Below are 19615 nucleotides of genomic sequence, written 5' to 3' on the forward strand. Positions count from 1 at the left end.
TTAAACCACCTTCCCTTTTTCTATGCAACCCCACTTCAACCTATGAACTCAGAAATGTCAGTGTGTCAATGAGTATGGCATTAGCGCCAGATTTCTTTTTCAGGCCGTAAAAAACGAAGTGAACGTCCCCTGCCTTAGAAACTTTGTGGAAAGCCTGTATGACACAACACTTGAACTTTCTTCACGGAAAAAGCATTCTCTGGTGAGTAACCACGAGTGGGGGAATGAGAAGGAACCAGCTCATAAGCAGGAGACAGAATTCCTTGGCGTAGGCTTGTGGAGGTCAGAGTTTCTAAGGGCTCTCCCACACATGACTTGAGAATTATTGTTTGTTTCTAACCTCTCTCAAAATTCACTGACATTTCGAGGAAGGAAGGTAGTGGTTGGTCGACTCTGTAGGTCGAGCCTATGTGGGAAAGATCTGGATTGGTCTCAGATTTTTAAACACCTGGCGGGTCCCTGCCTTTTCTCCCTGTGTCTTGTAGGAATCAGGTCCAGGCAGGACCCTGTTCTGACTGGCAGATCGGAAGGTTAAAAGGAAACGAGACGGTCTGCTTTAGCAAAGAGCTTATGGAATTTGGCACACTGGCTCTGCGAAAGGGGTGTAGTATGCGAGTAACATATAAAAGCTTTCTAAAACAGCCACCTTCCGATCTCTGGGGCGATTTAGAGGTTTCGATTCCATTTCTTTCCGAGAGTTGTATTTTTAGGAGGTGAGAATCTTTCTGAGGCTGTCAGGCAGAACCAAAGCATCTTTTCACTCCGTATTCAAATCAGATTATGGTCCCTAATTCTTTTTAGTTTACTTTGGCCGGGTCTGTGTAATGCATGTATAGAAATTTAAAGGAAAAGTCATAGAAAAATCCATCAGTGGTATTGATTGGGAACACTTGGATGAGCGCAATGTAGCAGATTTGATAGACATGTTCCCTGCCCACAAAGAGTTACAGTGTAGAGAGGGAGCACCTTAAACATTCATTCATTCCATCGTATTTATTGGGCGCTTACTGTCTGCAGTACAATTCTGTTGCTGAATTGTACATTCCAAGTGCTTAGTACAGTGCTCTGCACATAGTAAGCTCTCAATAAGTACTTTTGAATGTGCGGAGTGCTGTACTAAGCCCTGGGGAGAGAGCAATACAACGCTAAACAGATACATTCCCTGCCCACAATGAAGCCTACTGATAGTAGGCCTTTGCAGGTGATATTTAGGTCCAAAGCAGATCTCCTGACCAAAATTTTATCTTCAAGAAATATGCTTTTTGACACTGTAACCTTTACAACTCAGGGTCTTTGTGGCAGTCATCCATTCCTTTGTAGCTTCCACAGGCCTGCCTGGATCTGCTTACAGTTGTCCCGAGATGAGTTGGAGAATTTCAGCAATCCTTCTGCTGTGGGCATTAAAGCGAAGTTACCCTGTGTCTGCAGTTGCTATCTTGGAATGTACTGAGGCAAGAGCTCTCTTCTTAGAAATCCTGTGTTGAATTCTGAGCTCTTAGAAAGAAATACACAGCTGAACTACAAAAGCAAAGTTAGATTCTGAGCCCTTTATGGGACTTGGACTGCATCCGACCTGATTATCTTGAATCTTCCCCAGCACTTAGTTCAGTGTTTGGCACATAGTAAGCACTTAAATGCCCTATAAAAAAAGATAGGAGTTGTTTCTGGGGAAAAGTCAGGGATTTTTTTTTTTTTTTGGTAAAGAGGGCTGCATTCCTAACTACTGATAGGATTTTTGTTTTTTTAGGAGGGATGGTTAAGGTCATTTAAACCCTTTTAATTTTTATTAGTACTTGTTAAGCGCTTACTATGTGCCAGTATTGTACTAAGCACGGGGGTACATACAAGGTTGGACACCGTCCCTGTTCCACATGGGGCTCACAGTCTAAATCAGAGGGAGGAGGATTTAATTTCCATTTTACTGATGGGGTATCTGAGGCACAGAGAAGTGACTTGCCCAAGGTCACACAGCAGACAAGTGGCTGAGCTGGAAGTAGAACCCAGGTCCTCTGACTCCCAGGCCTATGTTCTTTCCACTAGGCCACAGTTCTTCCCATGTGCTCTGAACACACTTTTACCTTTGACATTTCTTGTTCACCTATTGAATAATAGTGTATAAAGCTATCTTGTCTTTTAGACTGTGTTGATACTATTTTCTGCTCTAAAAAGAAGATTGATGTTTCAAGCAAAGTAGTGTAGTGAATCATTTCCGCCTAGATACTATGACCGGACATTTGTGTATTTTTGAAGAGCTGTGAAGCGAGGGTGTTTTGTGATCACTCCTAATTCACCTGAAGGCAGACTTGCTCCCAAAATAGCACACCCTAAATTGTTGGGGATATCTAGTCTATTTAGGGGCCCCAGGGGCAATTTTCTAGCTTTGTTTTGGACTAAGTTGGCAAAACAATGACCCCTTTTTGATGACCCAGTTGTGTCTAAATGAGTGAGCATCCAGCCTTGAAGGAAAGATGCCAATGGAGGGTGAGGCCAAACAGCACATGGGCAGACGGAAGACACCAGTATAAGTGGTCGAAACACCTGTTGGAATTTCCAGTGGAGCTCTCTGGCCTTGTAACAGTAGCGTACTTTGGTACCTCTTCACCGTCAACCTTCCCAAGATGCAACTACGGCGCCATTTTAATGGCTCGGCCTAAATGCATCAGAGCGTCGGAGAGTTCTTTGATTAAATGTGTTTAGTGAGCAATTTGAACTGGTCAACTCCCAGGAATTTCACAGCCAACAGGGGACTCGGCACATGGGCGGGAATGAAGCAGTGAGGCCTAGGGGGTAGAACACGGGTCTGGGAGTCAGAAGGATCTGGGTTCTAAAGCCACTTCCGCCACATGTCTGCTGTGTGACCTTGGGCAAATTGCTTCACTTCTCTGTGCCTTAGTTTTCTCATCTGGAAAATGGAGATTAAGACTGTGAGTCCCATATGGGACGGGAACTGTGTCCAACCTGATTTATTTGTATTTCCCCAGTGCTCAGTACAGTGCCTGGCACATAGTAAGCGCTTCACAAATACCACAGTCATTATCAATTATTATTATTGAAAAAGCAGCATCTCTCCCAGAATGCAACAGTGCAGTTTTCAATCAATGAAACAATCGGAAGAGCACAGTACGACAGAGTTGGTAGACAGGTTCCCTCCCCACAGGGAGCTTGCAGTCTCCTGAGGGAGATGGACGTTAAAATAAATTACAGGCAGGTACATAAGTTATGTGGAGCTAAGTCCCATAGAGAGGTTAGTCTGGGGGGTTTGGAAACACTTCTTCTGGTCCATTATTGATACTTTGCCACATGATTTCTTCATGAAAAAATACGCAGGCACACTCTAATGTAGACTAGAACACAAACACACTGTTAGGATGCAGAGATATCCACACAAACATGCAGCCATTGACAGCGTTACCCAGGGGGGAAATGAGACAAAGAAACTTCAAAAGGCAGACACAAACATAGAAGGGAAGTTGAAGGAGGTGGGCATAAGAAGGGAACATAAGGAGAAGAGGAGTGAGAGTGAAGAGGAGATTGAGAAGGAAAAGGAAGGTGTGAAGAGATCGAGAAAGGAAAACCACAAAAGCCTTGCAAATGTTTCCTGAATCTCCGCCACTTATGTTGTAAAACAGCACATTTCAGGCTATCCGCTTAGCGACATAAGGGATTTAATTGGAGTAAAGTGAATTTAGAAGAAAGCATGTTACTTGGTTTCTGATGCTTAGATCACCTGCCTTGTCCCCTTTCTTTTTAGGCTTTGTACCCTTTGGTGACATGCTTGCTATGTGTCAGTCAGAAACAGTTCTTCTTGAACAGGTGGCATGTTTTCCTCAACAACTGCTTATCCAATCTCAAGGTTAGTACTTCACCTTTTATTTTTTAAATGTTCTATCAGTCTCATGTAAAACATTTGATTCCTGGGCAAGGCCTGGGTATTGAATACTGCCCAGCTAGGTTTTTTCTTCAGGCAGTGTTTCCTATCCATTTTCTACTGTCAGGAAACAGGAAACCAAATCTGCCCTAGTCGTATGTTGTCTTTCATTCCCTTCTTTTCTCAAACTATATCTAGGCGACTGACTCAGTGGTATTTATTGCATGGCTTCTGTGTGCACAGCACTGAACTAAGCATTGGAGAAGAATACAAAAAATGGATGAATAAGGTGCAAAGAACCTAGGAGAGAATGTCTTAGAAAAAAAACATTTCTAACGGTAATCGGTACGAAGACAGAAGACAATATCCTTTTTGGCCAAGCAAAATTATGCTGTCACTAAATGTAAAATATAGAAATGCTCACTGGAATTAACAATGAGCTTCTTTCCAAAGTTGCTTTGTCTCAGTGGCAGGATGATTGTAGAGTGAGATAGGGATGTTTTTCTTGGACTAGTCAGGGGATTTGTCAAATTCAAGTAAACTATCAGCAGATAAATTATAACTCCCAAAACAGACTTTAGCGTCTCTTGCTAAAGGTGATAAATAATACTTTTTTTTTTGCACCTAGTTATATTCATCCTCAGCCCTTATGCATTTATTCATTTATTTTGATTATTTGTAGTCTCTTTTATGCTTTGTATCCTTCATTAGAGTGGCATCTCCTTGTTGGCAGGGAAGTGTCATTTGTTTGTTTTTGCTTCCCAAGCCTTTAGAACAGTGTGGTGCACCCAGTAGAAGCTCAATAAATATTACTACAGCTACTGACTTTTGTGGTAAAATCTTTAGTAGCAGCCATAGAATTCTATTAAATACTGTCATTATAAGTGAGATGAATTCACAAGCCAAGATCTACTATTATATATATGGCTTGATAGTGATTCATGAGAATGAAGATTCTTCAAAGCAGAAATTGATTTAAGATTTTGCTATCATGCCAGTTTAAAGGAAAGACTGTTTTCATCAGTAACTGGAATTAGTAAGCTATTTGCACAGTCATGCTTCCATTGATTTTTGTCCTCCTCTTAATCGTCCAAATTAAAGTGATGTCCCTTTTTTTTCCTAATTTAGTGAGAAGGCAGGAGCTGCATTTATCTTTGCGCCGGGTCATAGATTCGTTTTGAGCAGTCAAATGGGGTGTAGTTGCATTAAACAGATCTGTACTGAGGTTAAAAAAAAAAAAGATACAAATAACATTGTGTGGAATTTTTCTACATCTGAAAAGGAAATGTGTCAACAACACCCAGGATTACCATCAGGACAAGGAAGGGCCACCAGGTCTCTGCCCCTCACTCACCCCCCGACATCCTCAGGAATACTCATGGTATTTTTTAAGCACTTACTCTGTGTCAGGCACTGTACCAAGCGCTGGAGTGGATACAAGCAAATTGGGGTAGACACAGAGTCCCTTGTGTCCCGCATGGGGCTCACAATCTCAATCCCCATTTTACAGATGAGGTAACGGAGGCCCAGAGAAGTGTAGTGACTGGCCCAGGGTCACCCAGCAGAGCAGTGGCAGAGCTGGGATTAGAACCCATGACTTTCTGACTCCCAAGCCCGGGCTCTACCCACTACGCCATGCTGCTTCTCAAGAAGCTGGTAGTGTGTCCATGACTGCAGAGTTAAGGGTGACATTGTCCAGCATTTGTATTCTCGCCACTCCTGCTTCTTGCTGGGCCCTCAGCAGAGGGGAGAACTCCTTGGGTCCCAGCAGGAAGGGAGGCTGCCATGACAGGAACAGGTAAGACTACGAAGCAGCTACTGCTGCCTAGGCAAAAGCCATCGCAAAGTCACTACAGCCATCAGAGCAGTCGTGGCGATCGGCGTTCGGATTCTTGCCTGCTCCTGCTACCCTACTCCGTGCCTTTGGTGGTGCGTGAAAAGTGTTTGTGTGTATTCGGGGTGAGGCTTTTGCCTTCCCTCTTCTCCCTCCCCCTCCTCCTTCGCCATCATTTCAATCATTCATTCACCTACTGCATACAGTAAGGGCTCACTAAATTCCACCGACTTATTGCAGAGCACTGTACTAAGCGATTGGAAAAGCACAACAGAGATTTAGTCTCCTTCCTTCACTTTTCCTCTATCTCGCATCACCTCCTCCTCTCCTTTTCCTTCAGACATCTCTCCTCCTTCTTTGGTCTTCCCTCTCCCTTTTCCCCTTCCTCCTCTCTTCTACTCCAGGCTCTTCTTTCCTCCTACATCTGGCCCTCCCTTCTATCCTTTTTCCTCTCACCTTTCCTATGTCCCCTCCTCCTCCGCCCCTTTCTCCCTTCTCCCCCCTCCTTCTCTTCTCCCCCTCATCCCCCTCCACTCCCTTGCATCCCTCCCTCTACTCTTTTCTTCCCTCTTCTCTCCTAAAGTTCCATCTGCTTCTACAAATACCCCCAAAAGGTAGAAAATTCTAAGGTCATCACACACCGGCCCACCAAATATTGGCCACTGGCAGCAAGCAGAATTCTGGGAAGAGACCCTGTCTTTGCACGACTTTTATGGATCAGGTGGTGCATGAGAACGCGGCAACCTCACTGGAAAAAGATGCTGCATCCCCTAAATATCCAAACCTCGGGCCAGGATACCAACCTCTATGTCTCCTCTTCCTAGATGCGCCTTTCTGTGGATTGCCGGATTCTAGGTCAAAGTTGATTAATTCCCCAAATTAAATATTCTTTTAGATTAGGGTTGTGGAGCACACTCGTTGGAGGAAAGAATTGACCGTTTGCCAGTATGTGCAAAAATATGAGAAGCAGCGGGGCCTATTGGATAGAGCCCGGGCCTGGGAGTCAGAAGGACCTGGGTTCTAATCCCGGTTCTGCCATTTGTCTGCTGTGTGACCTTGGGCAAAGGATTTCACTTCTCCGGGCGTCCTCATCTGTAAAATGGGGATTAAGATTGAGAGCCCCATGTAGAGCTTGGACTCTGTCTAACCTGATTAGCTTGTATCTATTCCATCGCTTAGCACATAGTAAGGGCTTAACAAAACCACAACCACCCCCCCTTAAAAAAACCAGCATTTAGTGAACTTGTCCTTGTGCAGAGCACTGGCTAAGCATTGTCTAGAATTATGAAAGTTGTCCTCACCGTTAAGGAGCTTACACTTTAACGGAGTCACGGAAAAAGCGATGTATCTTAGAACCCAGATTCCATTTTCTGGCCTGCTTGCAGGGGTGCCATAATTAATAAATGAAGTTGGCTTCAAAGGTAAGAATGAGTGTTGTGTTTAGCATAGTAAAAGATGATTTAACTAAAAAATAAAAGATTATAAGGTTTCTTCAGGAGGGAGGAGATGTGGTAATGGACAGATTTACTGCATTAAGTATTAACCTTTGTCTTCCAAAGGAAACAGCCATGAGAGCTTCATTGATTGACTCATTTAAAACTTGACTGGACTCCCCTCCAAGGGTATGGCTTGTGAGAAACAATCCTGAATTGCCCGGAGGGGCCCACAATGACTCAGTAGTACTTTTTTGCATTCTGTGATTCTTCAGATATGTTTCAGACTTGATTTTACTGGCTGCCTTTCTAACTGCTTCAACCTAACCATAAAAATGCTTTATATTTAGAATGGCAGTCTTAATAAATGAGTGGCAATGAAATGAAAGCAATTTCAAATACAAATGTTAATTTGATATGCTTTTCATAATAAATAATATATGATATTTCCTCTTCTAAATTAGGTTTCTCTCATGAGGGTTGTTGGCAATTTATTTTCTGGAATTTAAAAAATTCCGCTGTCTCATTCTGTCAGTGGTAAATCATCTCAATGTGTTTGTACATGTTTCCATGCCTTGGGGAAGATAGTGTGACTTTCACAGAGTGGTGAAGATGAATTATTTTACTTTTGTATGTGCTGTAATATATCCAACTTGGCCCAAGAAAAGGACGGTGATTTAAAAAGCTGCAAATAAAATCTCAGATTAGCGTCTCTCTTCTCCCTCAGATTAGCTAAGTATGAAACAACAACCCAGCTTTGTTTTCTACAAAATGAGGTTTTCTTAAAGGTTAACAATGCAATATATAGGGACCATTTTCACAGTTTTTATTTCCATGCATTTTTGTATACACACATACACATGCACGGAAAACCAGCAAAGTAAACCCAATGAAGTGTCTGTTACAACTTTTTGAGTATTTAACTATTATTTTCATACAAGTATTGATTTGCCTTTAAATTTTATTTTGATTTCTTCCCTCTGCCACAAAAAGCAACAAGTGGATAAAGGAGTTTTGGAGGTGAAGAATAGTCAGAAGAGCCTACCTGAATGCTATTTTTGAAAGTACAAACATCCACCAGGCCCAATATTGTTATGAACTTGTAGAGCTATTTAATATGTTCAGTTGAACATTCAAATTTTAGTTATTCTGACTCAGCTGGTTGTGACTATTTCAATGCTTGTCTCCCCTATTAAAGTAGAAGCTCTTTGTGGATCTCTTGTACTTTCCAAACTTTTAGTATAGTATATTGGACTCAGAAAATGTTCAATAATTATTCACTTATGCTCAATAAATACCATTCCCTCTCTAGCCAAATATTAGGAGAAAATGCCAACAATTAGCTTTTCGTTGTCTTCCAGCACTATGAAGGGATAACTGGGTCAGCCATCATGTACCCATTTTCCTGGTGGAACAGCTGAGGTGTGAAAAAGTTAGGTGCTTTTTCTCTCAGTCAGTGGCATAGGGAGGACTTAAATTGGGCTCTCCTGACTTGAATCAAAGGTTTCCCTGCTTGGTAACCATTTTCGTGTAGGCTTCGTCGTTGTCTCTCTATCTTATAGGAGTACTGGCTTTCAGCTGTGGACATAGAGTGGATTATCAGGTGTTAGTCGATCCATCGGATTTATTGAGCACTTCCTGTGTACAGAGCACCATATTAAGCTATTAGGAGAGTACAGTAAAACTGTGTGGGTAGAAATGTCCTCTGCTCACAGTGAGCTAAGAGTCTAGAGCTGTGGTTCCAGGATTTGAAAGCTAACAGTCTACAACTTTATTCAGTGTACCGAATGAATGATTTCCTCAAGACTTGACACATTAATTCAGCTTTCAAAGGTTCTGGTTCAGGGAGAATTTGTTTTATCAATTAGTCTCCCCCCATCCCTCCAGTCAATCAGTGGAATTTTTATTGAGCATTTACTATGTGCAGAGCACTGTTCTAAGTGCTTGGGAGAGTACAGTACAACAGAATCAGCAGACACCTTCCCTGTGTGAAACGAGCTTACAGCCTAGAGGGGAAGACGGACATTAATATGAATAAATAATTATATATAATTTAAAGCTATGTACATAGTGCTCTGGGGTTGGAGGAATTTATATGTCTTTCCTAATCTAAATTAGTTTCCATAAACAGTCAAATGCCAGCACAGAAAAAATACTCTTCGGTGGTCATCGGGGCATCCGACTCAGTCTTCCCATCAAATCAGTAATCCTCGTTTTCCCGTGCAGTGACGTGGTCTCCAACTTTCACATAGCTTCTTCTCCAGAAAGCCTCTCATTAGAATTGGGAGCCGTGGATGATGACTGAACCCCGCTCTTCTCTCCATATTTTCCATGCAGAATAAAGATCCCAAGATGGCTCGAGTCGCCCTGGAATCTCTGTACCGATTATTGTGGGTGTACATGATTAGGATTAAATGTGAAAGCAACACAGCTACCCAGAGGTAAGACCGTTGACTGCTGGAAATGCAAGGTCACCCCTTGCCAGGTCGTCTGAGGAACCCGGTAGGCCCAACCCCAGCTGTCTGTCCCCAACAGTGTAGGGAAGGGGTTAATTCAGGGGCCTTCTAGGCCTTGGATCTTCTCCGGGTTTAGCTCAGAGCTGCTCACATCTTGACCGACTGTTACGCACTGCTCTTGGAGGCTGTCTGTTGGGGAATCGTCCTAGTAATTAGCGGTATTGAGTTATGGTAGGATAATGGTATTTATTAAATGCTCGCTCTGTGCAAACCCCAGGTAGATAATCTAGTGGAGCACAGTTCCTTTCACCCTTTGAATTCACAGTATCACCCACAATTTATAGGGTGAAAATGAAGGCACAGAGGGGTTATCTGTAATTTCTTTATGTTATTGTCTGTCTCCCCATGTAGACTTGTGCTCGTCGTGGGCAGGGAATGAGTCTGAACAGGGCTCTGCATAGAGTAAGCGCTCAATAAATCTGATTGATTGATTGCCTAGTTGCCCAAAATCACAAAGTAGACCTGTAGCAGACCTGGGGCTGTAAACCAAGCTTCCTCATTTGTTTTGTTTTTATGGCATTTTTTAAGCGCTTACTACGTGCGAGGCACTGTACTAAGGAAACACTGGGGAAGATACAAGTTCTTTAGGTTGGACACAGTCCATGTCCCACGTGGGGCTTGCAGTCTTAATCCCCATTTTCCAGATGAGGTAACCGAGGCCCAGAGGAGTGACTTGCCCAAGGTCACACAGCAGACAAGTGGCGGATCCGGGATGAGGACTGGGGTCCTTCTGACTCCTGGGCCTGTGCTCTCTCCTCTGGCCCACTTGGCTTCTCTCAGCCCTACGTTCTCTCCTCTAGACTCTCCTGCCTCTCGATGGTAGGCTGGCTTTAGAGCATCCTACATCGAAACCACTCACATCACAAGGAAAGGGCAGGGTTAGGGGGACAAAGCAATCATCTTCCCACCCTCTTTATTTTCGAGCGGCAACCCTACTCAGTGGGACCAAGGGGTCGTCTTCACCCTCGCCTCCCTGCCGGAGAAACGATCCGTGACCTGCACCGCTCTTCCTCCCCGCTGGAACTGGGGTGCAGCCAACGCTCCCCATTTTCTCTTTCTCCTTTCCTTTTTCTTTCTTGCTTCCAGCCGACTTATAACCATCATCACGACGCTTTTCCCAAAAGGCTCCCGTGGAGTGGTCCCCCGGGATATGCCCCTGAACATCTTTGTGAAAATTATCCAGTTCATCGCCCAGGTAAGAGACAGAGGTGGCGGGGACAATCTGCCCAACCTCACTGAGGCAGTCGGGACATCGACTATATGATAGTCATATTCATTCATTGATTGACTCGTATTTATTGAGCGCTTACTGTGTGCAGAGCACTCTATTATTATTATTATCATTATTATTACTGTCATTTCTTATCTGCCAAGAACTGGAGTGGATATATGATAGTCATATCCATTCATTCATTGACTCGTATTTATTGAGCGCTTATTGTGTGTAGAGCACTCTACTAAGCGCTTGGGAAGTACAATTCAACAACACATAGAGACAGTTCCCAATGGACACAGTCCCTGCCCCACACAGGGCTCACGGTTTCAGTGGAAGGGATAATAGGTATTTGACCCCCATTTTTGAGATGAGAAAACTGAGGCCCAGAACCAGCAGAAAAATGGCAGAACTGGTCTGGCTGGTTAAACCCACGTCTCCCGATTCCCAGTCCTGTGCTTTTTCCACTAGGCCACCCTGCACCCGTCTTCTCATCTTCAATTAAGAATTTAAAAAATGTCCAGTTGAAAAGAGGTGCCTCACCGAGAGCATGCCGAGACGTGAATAAGGCGCTGGTTTCGTAAACTCTTCTGAAAATCTATATGAAAAGGGACCCCGTTGGTAGGAGACTGGCGTTCCGCCTACAAGCTAGTGTCTCATGGCTGAATTAATAATGTTGGTATTTGTTAAGCGCTTACTATGTGCAAAGCACTGTTCTAAGCGCTGGGGTAGATACAGGGTCATCAGGTTGTCCCACGTGAGGCTCACAGTTAATCCCCATTTTACAGACGAGGTCACTGAGGCACAGAGAAGTGAAGTGACTTGCCCACAGTCACACAGATGACAAGTGGCAGAGCCGGGAGTCGAACCCATGACCTCTGACTCCGAAGCCCAGGCTCTTTCCACTAAGCCACGCTGAATTGGAAGTTATGTTCAAATACGCAAACCTTTCCCTAGGTAAACAGCCCCGGCCCATTCAATCAGTGGGTTATTGAGGTTCTCCAGGGGTAATTGCCACTCGTGGTGGAGCACAGAATTCCGAATGGCCCAAAGTTAAGGAAAGGTGTCTTTTCCCCCCATTGAATTCTGATAGCTTCGATGCAGTGGCAACCACAAGCGTCTCACTTTGAACCAAGATTGAGGGGAGAAAGCTTCAAAACTATCAGCAGGATTGAGCCCAGTTAAAATGTTTATAAACCTAGACACGCAGGTAGAAAGAAGCTTGGGGCCTTTTGTAGCATTAGTCATTCCCTTCTGCAGGAGCTAATTGGATTTTTTAAATATTTGGAGAAACAGCAGCAAACCACAGGAACAGTTCAACCAGAAGACATTCAGATGTTGGTTTTGATTTCTCTTCCCCCAGGTATTTTCTGGGATACAGATAAAATCCTGTTTACCCTTCTTCGATTGACATCACTGTACACTTTTTGCTTACAGAAGCCCAAAATAACGATAAATATATGATTGGTTATGAGGATCTTTTTTGTTTCCCCTGCAGGAGCGCTTAGATTTTGCAATGAAGGAAATCATTTTTGACTTCCTGTGTGTCGGAAAACCAGCCAAAGCTTTTAGTCTCAACCCCGAGGTATGAGTCATTCACAAACTTTCAACTGAGCGGGTATTTAGATGTTTCACAGAGAAACGTTTTTTACAGGAGAAGTTTACAGTGTGGACGGAGGTTGCGTTTCCTGAAGCATAGGGTACTCGCTACTGCCAAAAGGAATATTATTCGGTGGAGCGGCAGTTTTCTGGCTTCACAGAGCCTTGTCTGTGATTCATTGAAGTTTTGCTGAACTGATAACTTACTGTGCCTGCCTTTTAAGTATGTTCATTACTGTCCATAGAGTTCTTTTGTGAGGGAATGATGGATAGGTTTTAATTTTTCATCAAGGGGAAACCTGTAAAGTGTAGTTATTTTGAACTTACTGGTTCTCGGAATATCCTCTCGATAAATGGGGCTATTTCTCATTTTCTAACTGCCAGAATTGTCCTCTGTAAAGTCACCCCCTGTCTGGCACTCACCGAGATATACCTGCCTGTGTCCCGAGTGACCCCGGGGACATGGGTGCACAGTCCATGGACTGTTAGGGATGATTATCCCTCTGTGTTTTGAAATAGATTTTTATACTTGTGCATCCCGGGTCTCTGACAAGACTTGAGAGTTTCCAGTCGTGTGACTTGACCCAAAATGGCTTTCTGACTTATCAGCTCACTGAAGCTTGTCTGCGTCTTCAGTAAAATCCCTGCCCCTTTTTGGCTCCCGCCCCATCCTCCTACCAACAGTCACAGTGAAAGATAGCGACTTGTCCTCGGGAGAAGAGTAGGAAGACCGCGGTGACATGAGCAGAGACCTGGAACGAGCGAGACCGGAAGCGGGTGGCGCCTTCCACCTCTGTGGAATATATATTTTAAATTCCAGTTAAACCAGCAATGTCATTCTAGTCGAATAAGTCTGTATAAGAGGAAACAAAGTTGTCTGTTTAAAGGTGAAGGGGAACCAAACCAAATTTCTCTAAAGGTCAATTTGAAGGCCATTCGAATCATAAATTCTCTGCTTTCTCCCCTTTTCCTTGTTGTAACAATAGAGAATGAACATAGGTTTAAGGGCCTTCTTGGTAATAGCTGATAGCTTGCAACAGAAAGATGGCGAACCTCCCATGCCAGTGACTGGAGCCGTCCTTCCCTCAGGAAATACATTGAGAGTGAAGAAAACCTACTTGAGCAAAACACTCACTGAAGAAGAAGCTAAAATGATAGGTGAGTGACAGAAATGTTTTGAAAATAAACTTTCTGAAGCCCCTTGACTGACCCAAATTCATTTCCTTTGTGAGGCTCATTTGCAAAAAGGTTTTCAAATTTTATTTGTTCAGGTTGTCTTGTGATTGTTTCATGCCAGTTTGCTAAACTACATTTTAAGCTTATTAGAATATGTACTGGGATGATACCTCACCCTCTAAATGTCGAATATTTATTCCTGGACTTTTCAATCTTTTATTCTTGATGACTCTACAGACTCATACTCACTTGCCAAATCATCTGCATGCTTTGGTAGGTAATCTTGTTTATTAAACAAGCCTGCAGCATAAATTTATTTTATGGTTCATTTCCTTCTTGGTTCTTCAGCCAATTTAGCCAGTATGTGCTTTAAACTTTTGTGCACGGTTATACTCTGGTAATTTTCCACTTGCATTTTTGTCCTATTCATTTTCTAAAATGATGAATTTTTTTGCTTTGATAATTTCAGGCACTAAGAAATTTGTTAAAACTCTAGATGAGTGCCAAGCCGAGCCTAAATTTTTCTATAGAAGTCACATTTTTTCATGATGGCATTCGTTAAGCTCTTACTGTGTGCCAGGAACTGTACTAAGTGTTTGGGTAAATGCAAGATACAAGATAATCAGGTCTCTGCCCCACAAGGGGATCACGGTCTCAATCCCTGTTATACAGATGAGGTAACTGAGGCACAGAGACGTTAAGTGACTTGCGGAACATCACACAGCAGATAAGTGACGGAGCTGGCATTAGAACCCAGGTCCTCTGGCTCTCAAGCCCTTGCTCTTTCCACTAGGTCACACTCTTTCTCAATAGACATGAGAGAAATACATGGGGAGAATTCTTGCAGGAAAAGTAATCAAGCAACCAATAGTACTTTGAGCATTTGATATTCCCCCAACCCTCAACCCACAGTGCTTATGTATTTCATTCATTCATTCAATAGTATTCATTGAGCACTTACTATGTGCAGAGCACTGTACTAAGCACTTGGAATGTACAAATCGGCAACAGATAGAGACAGTCCCTGCCCATTGACGTGCTCACAGCCTAATCAGGGGAGAGAGACAGACAAAAACAATAGCAATAAATAGAATCAAGGGGATGTACATATCTTTACATTTTCATTAATGCCTGTCTTCCCCTCTAGACTATAAACTCCTTGTGGGCAGGGAACATATCTCCTATCTCAGTTGTATTGTACTCTTCCAAGCACCTAGTACAGTTCTCTGCACATAGTGAGCACTCAATAAATGCCATTGATTAATTGATCGATTGATAGTATTTACCGAGTGCCTACGCTGTGCAGAGCACTGTAGTAAGTGCTTGAATTAGATATGATTCCACCTGGAGCAACCTGATTACCTTGTAATAATAATAATGTTGATATTTGTTAAGCACTTACTATGTGCAGGGCACTGTTCTAAGCGCTGGGGTAGATACAGGGAAATCAGGTTGTCCCATGTGAGGCTCACAGTTAATCCCCATTTTACAGATGAGGTAACTGAGGCACAGAGAAGTTAAGTGACTTGCCCACAGTCACACAGATGACAAGTGGCAGAGCCGGGAGTCGAACCCATGACCTCTGACTCCGAAGCCCAGGCTCTTTCCACTGAGCCACGCTGCTTCCCCAAGCAGCTCAGCTCAGCTTGTATCTACCTCAGCTCTTAGAACAGTGCTTGGCACATAGTAAACGCTTAATAAATACCATTATTATTATTATTATTATATGATCCCTGCCCTCAAGGAATTTACAATCCAGAAGGTTACAGACCCTGAAGAAATGTACAGATAAGAGTAACTGGTTCTCAAAGTTTAGAGGATGTCGAAAGGCCATTATAAAATAAAAGTTTAAGGAGATGCAGTAGAACAGACTGGCAGTTTTCATTTATGTGGGTTAAAAGTTTTTCCTATTTCAGTATGTGGAACCAGCACAAAGTGCATGTGGACAGCCATTCTTCTGTTCCTCAGCAAGACATCAGAAAGCTAGTTGAAATCCTCCTTTTCCTTTCTTCGAAATTTGCTAGCTCAAAGCCATTTTTAGTCGATTGAAAAAAACCCAACTCACGTATCTCTAAGAATCGTCCGATGTAATATTATAAAACTGTTAAGGTGTGGGCTGGAATGATATGAAGCTTATTATCATTTTCTGACTCAATAAGAAAGGAGGCAGAAGCAACTGTGACTCATTTTCCTTTTGTTAATACTAACCCAAGAAATTCAAACTTGGGACAACAGTTTATGTGTCGAGAAAAATTTCAGGCCCTCTGACTTCTAATAACTATTCTAATGAAAATTTACCATCTAGACACCTGACTTCTTGGTAGTAAATTATGTTCTGTTCCAAAGTGATTTTGTTGCAAATTTTTTCAGGCATGTCACTGTATTACTCTCAAGTAAGGAAAGCTGTGGACAACATTCTGAGACATCTTGATAAAGAAGTGGGGAGATGCATGATGTTAACCAATGTCCAGATGTTAAACAAAGAACCTGAGGACATGATCACGTAAGTGTTTAATGCAAGCTGACTTTTAAAGGAAGAGGAATGAATAAAAACAATATTTATCTTCCTATGGCCCCATGTGCCGCCAATCCACATCTACAAGTTTGCAGAACACTATTTTGGGCACTGGGAAAATCACAGTGAAGTTGTCAGCCATAGTCTCTCCCTTTAATCAATCAATCAATCAGTGGTGTTTACTGGGCACCTACTATGTGCAGAGCACTGTACCAAGCACTTTGGAAGAGTTCACAGATTTAGCAGACATGTTCCCTGCCCAAGAAGTATAAATTAATTCACAAGGAAAATTGAAACTCAAATTATGTGAAAAGGGTCAAGGACAATAATAATAATAATGTTGGTATTTGTTGAGCGCTTACTATGTGCAGAGCACTGTTCTAAGCACTGGGGTAGATACAGGGTAATCAGGGTGTCCCACATGAGGCTCACAGTCTTAATCCCCATTTTACAGATGAGGGAACTGAGGCACAGAGAAGTTAAGTGACTTGCCCACAGTCACACAGCTGACAAGTGGCAGAGCAGAGACATTCAGAGAAGAAGCGAACTGTCCCAGAATTTAAAAACCAGGGCTGTAATGGCCAAACTAAAAACCCTCTCCCAGCCTGAGCCTCAAATTTTTCTGATTTGGTTTTCCCCACAGCTCTAAGCCAGTTTTTGCGTGGACTCCCATCCTCTTCTTCTCTAGGTGGGGGTTGGTAGTTTGAAAAGTGTTCCAGACTGTAGACCTTTTCCTCTGGCTCTGGGTCGCAATGCCCAACTTGGGCGGTCTTCTAAAGAGACTCACCATTGCAAAAACTTCTGCTACTGGTCAACCCAGATAAATGAGGTTCAACTTGGGGCTGACCATACTGGTGTGTTCGGAACATAAGAGAAGGTAAATAGGGCAAATAAATGGTGGCCAATGGGCTAACTGATACTTTTTCAGAGGGGACTTATGAAATGGTGGCTATCAGCCCCCAAGCACTTCTCAACCCAACCCGTCTTCTGCCCCCTGATATATCCCTTGGGGCATCACCAGCCTCACAAACCCAAGAGGTTTCACTTCTAGAGGTTCTGCCCAGTGTGTCAGCGTTTATTAAAAAGAAACAAACAAACCAAATGCCCATCGTGGCTGGATTGATCCCAAAGAACATTTTCCCACTCAGTCATGGAATCTTTTCGCAATGCCGAGGTCTTGGACTAGCTGACCATTTTGCATTCTTCCTACCATGTCACGTTATACCGGGTGTATGGCTCAAACAACAATCTGAAGAGCCACCGGGTGATCGGAGCTAGGCAGAAGGATATCCTTCTTTTGACTTGTAAATATCCTTTCTAGTAATCTGCACCCAGGGCAGGCCAACTAAAGGGTGACTTCATTGGTAGCATTGGCTTCCGGGTGGGGCCTGGGAAAGAAATCAGGCAGGCCACTTTGGCACAAAGCCCAGGTTGTGTAACTAGTAGAGTTTTCTCTGTTGCATTATAAATCCAGCTGAACATACTAGAAATAGCCCGGAGGTTGGAACCGAAGCAGTAAATTCCACATAAAGGGGATGGGAAGAGTAAGTTTTTCATTAGAGATTCAAGCGCTGGATTTCAATAATGTGAAGCGTACCTCCCTTTGGAAAACTTCTTTAACCAAAAATAATAGATGGATAAACCAAAACCCCCAGACAAATCATTTGCCCTCCTGGCTGGAGAAGACGTGAATGTACCTTTATGCCATTTCTTCCGTTTATTTTTTCCTGGGGTTGTGCACAGACTTTGAAAATGAATCAGATTTGCTTTTGAAGAAGAATCAATAGAAACCATAGTGTAGTTCAACAGTGAGGAGAGAAAACCCAAGAATGTTTTGTGGGAATATGGATTTTGGTGTATAACTATTTCAGCTTTGTAATTTTAAAGCATCTTCATGGATTTTATAAGTATTCTTGAGGACTACATTCAGGGTTGGCCAACTCAGAGCGGGCTGGGATATTATTTTCTCCATGACAGTCTGTGGGTGGGAAAGCCGAAGGGCAAGCGACTCAAAAAGTGTTTCATTTTTGGGAAAGAAGAAAGTTGAGGGACTTGGGCAAAGGGGAATATTGGAGCCACTTGGGTTATTCTGATCCCGGCGCCAGGTCATGAGAACTGAATTAAGTTTTTTTGTTGTTGTTGTTAAATGGTATCTGTTAAGCATTTACTCTGTGTCAAGTGCTGTTCTGAGCACTGGGGTAGATACAAGTTAATCAGGCCAAATGTAGTCGCTGTACCTCAAGAGGGTCAGTCTTAAGAAGGAGGCTTTTGCATCCCCATTGTGCAGTTGAAGAAACTGAGGCACAGAAAAGTGAAGTAGCTTTCCAAAGGTCAGGCAGCAGGCAAGTAGCGGAGGCAGAATTTAGAATCCACATCCACACCAGCATTGGAAACAGTTCTCTCCCAAGCTCGGCATCTCCTTCCCCCCCTACTAGAGATGCTGCGGTATTGGAAGGGAAAAGAAATTCCTCCTTCCCGACAATAACCGTAAGATATATTCAACAGTCCCATTTCTGCTAAGAACCGTCAGCAATTTGAATCTCGAATTTGGGTTCAGGCTTCAAGCATCCCCTTTATGGGGTTGTGCTGGTGACGCGGATTTATTTTTAGATGCAATTTAACACTGAAGTTACTCTGCTGGTTCCAAATAAAGATACGCCCTGTATCACAGTAAGTGAAGTGTGTGCCCGCTGCAGTTTTTATATTAGAGTGTGCTCTTATCAGTCGGGGAGCCTTGGAGAGTTCATCTTGCATTTCCAGCCAGACCCAGACATTTGTCTTAAGCTGATAAAAAACAAACTCCAAAACCATTCCCAGCTGTTGAAAACATCTGGTGAACAGGCTGGAAGAGTTTTCCTATCTATTTACTTTAGTACAAATTAACCAGCAGGAAAGATCACAGTGTTCTGAATGTATTTATGGATCCAGATAAAGCTTGGTTTAAAGTCGCCCTTTCAGATTAACAGATTGAAAACCCCTGGGCAAATGCCAAATCTGGGGAATTATAGCATGCCACAATGGAAGCCTGATGGAAATAGAGAGAAAATCATTTTTGCATCACTCAACAGTGGCAGAGCACTTTAAGACATTCAGATAGGCGCTTTTGTTTTTTTAATGAACACCTCTCCATTCAAGGCAATAAACTTGCAGAAGCCTGCTAAGAAGTGATATCATGCATTAGAATGGCACCTAACAAGAAAAGCGCAATTGCTGTCTGATTACGATCTTCAAATTGCAATGAGAATGTTCTCCGACATATTGCTATTCCGACTGCAGTTACTTTTCTGAGAATGAATTAATTCTGTGCTGTTTTGCATTCTCATTATTGTCTTTGTCCTTCGAGTGCATTATTTTTGTTCAGTCGGTGTGTCCTTTGTTAAGAGAAAAAGACATTAGAATGCAAATGCCTTGTTGTCATTTGTTCCGAATCCTTTTTAAAGGGGTTAATAGATGGGATGTTG

General features: G+C 42.9%; 1 protein-coding gene across 9 annotated transcripts in view; it reads left to right on the forward strand.

The window, feature by feature from the left end:
- The window catches only part of FRY (FRY microtubule binding protein), a 262289-nt gene that overhangs the window by 154354 nt on the left and 88320 nt on the right, over positions 1 to 19615 (forward strand). For all 9 annotated transcript variants that reach the window (XM_007668511.4, XM_029048275.2, XM_007668507.4 and 6 more), the window contains 7 exons: positions 104 to 202; positions 3752 to 3853; positions 9473 to 9576; positions 10738 to 10846; positions 12363 to 12449; positions 13450 to 13621; positions 16010 to 16142. In XM_007668511.4, coding sequence (XP_007666701.1) covers positions 104 to 202; positions 3752 to 3853; positions 9473 to 9576; positions 10738 to 10846; positions 12363 to 12449; positions 13450 to 13621; positions 16010 to 16142 — 806 coding nt within the window. The remainder of the gene's footprint in view (positions 1 to 103; positions 203 to 3751; positions 3854 to 9472; positions 9577 to 10737; positions 10847 to 12362; positions 12450 to 13449; positions 13622 to 16009; positions 16143 to 19615) is intronic.

The sequence above is a fragment of the Ornithorhynchus anatinus genome, chromosome 20 (assembly GCF_004115215.2).
Source record: "Ornithorhynchus anatinus isolate Pmale09 chromosome 20, mOrnAna1.pri.v4, whole genome shotgun sequence".
Lineage (NCBI taxonomy): Eukaryota > Metazoa > Chordata > Mammalia > Monotremata > Ornithorhynchidae > Ornithorhynchus > Ornithorhynchus anatinus.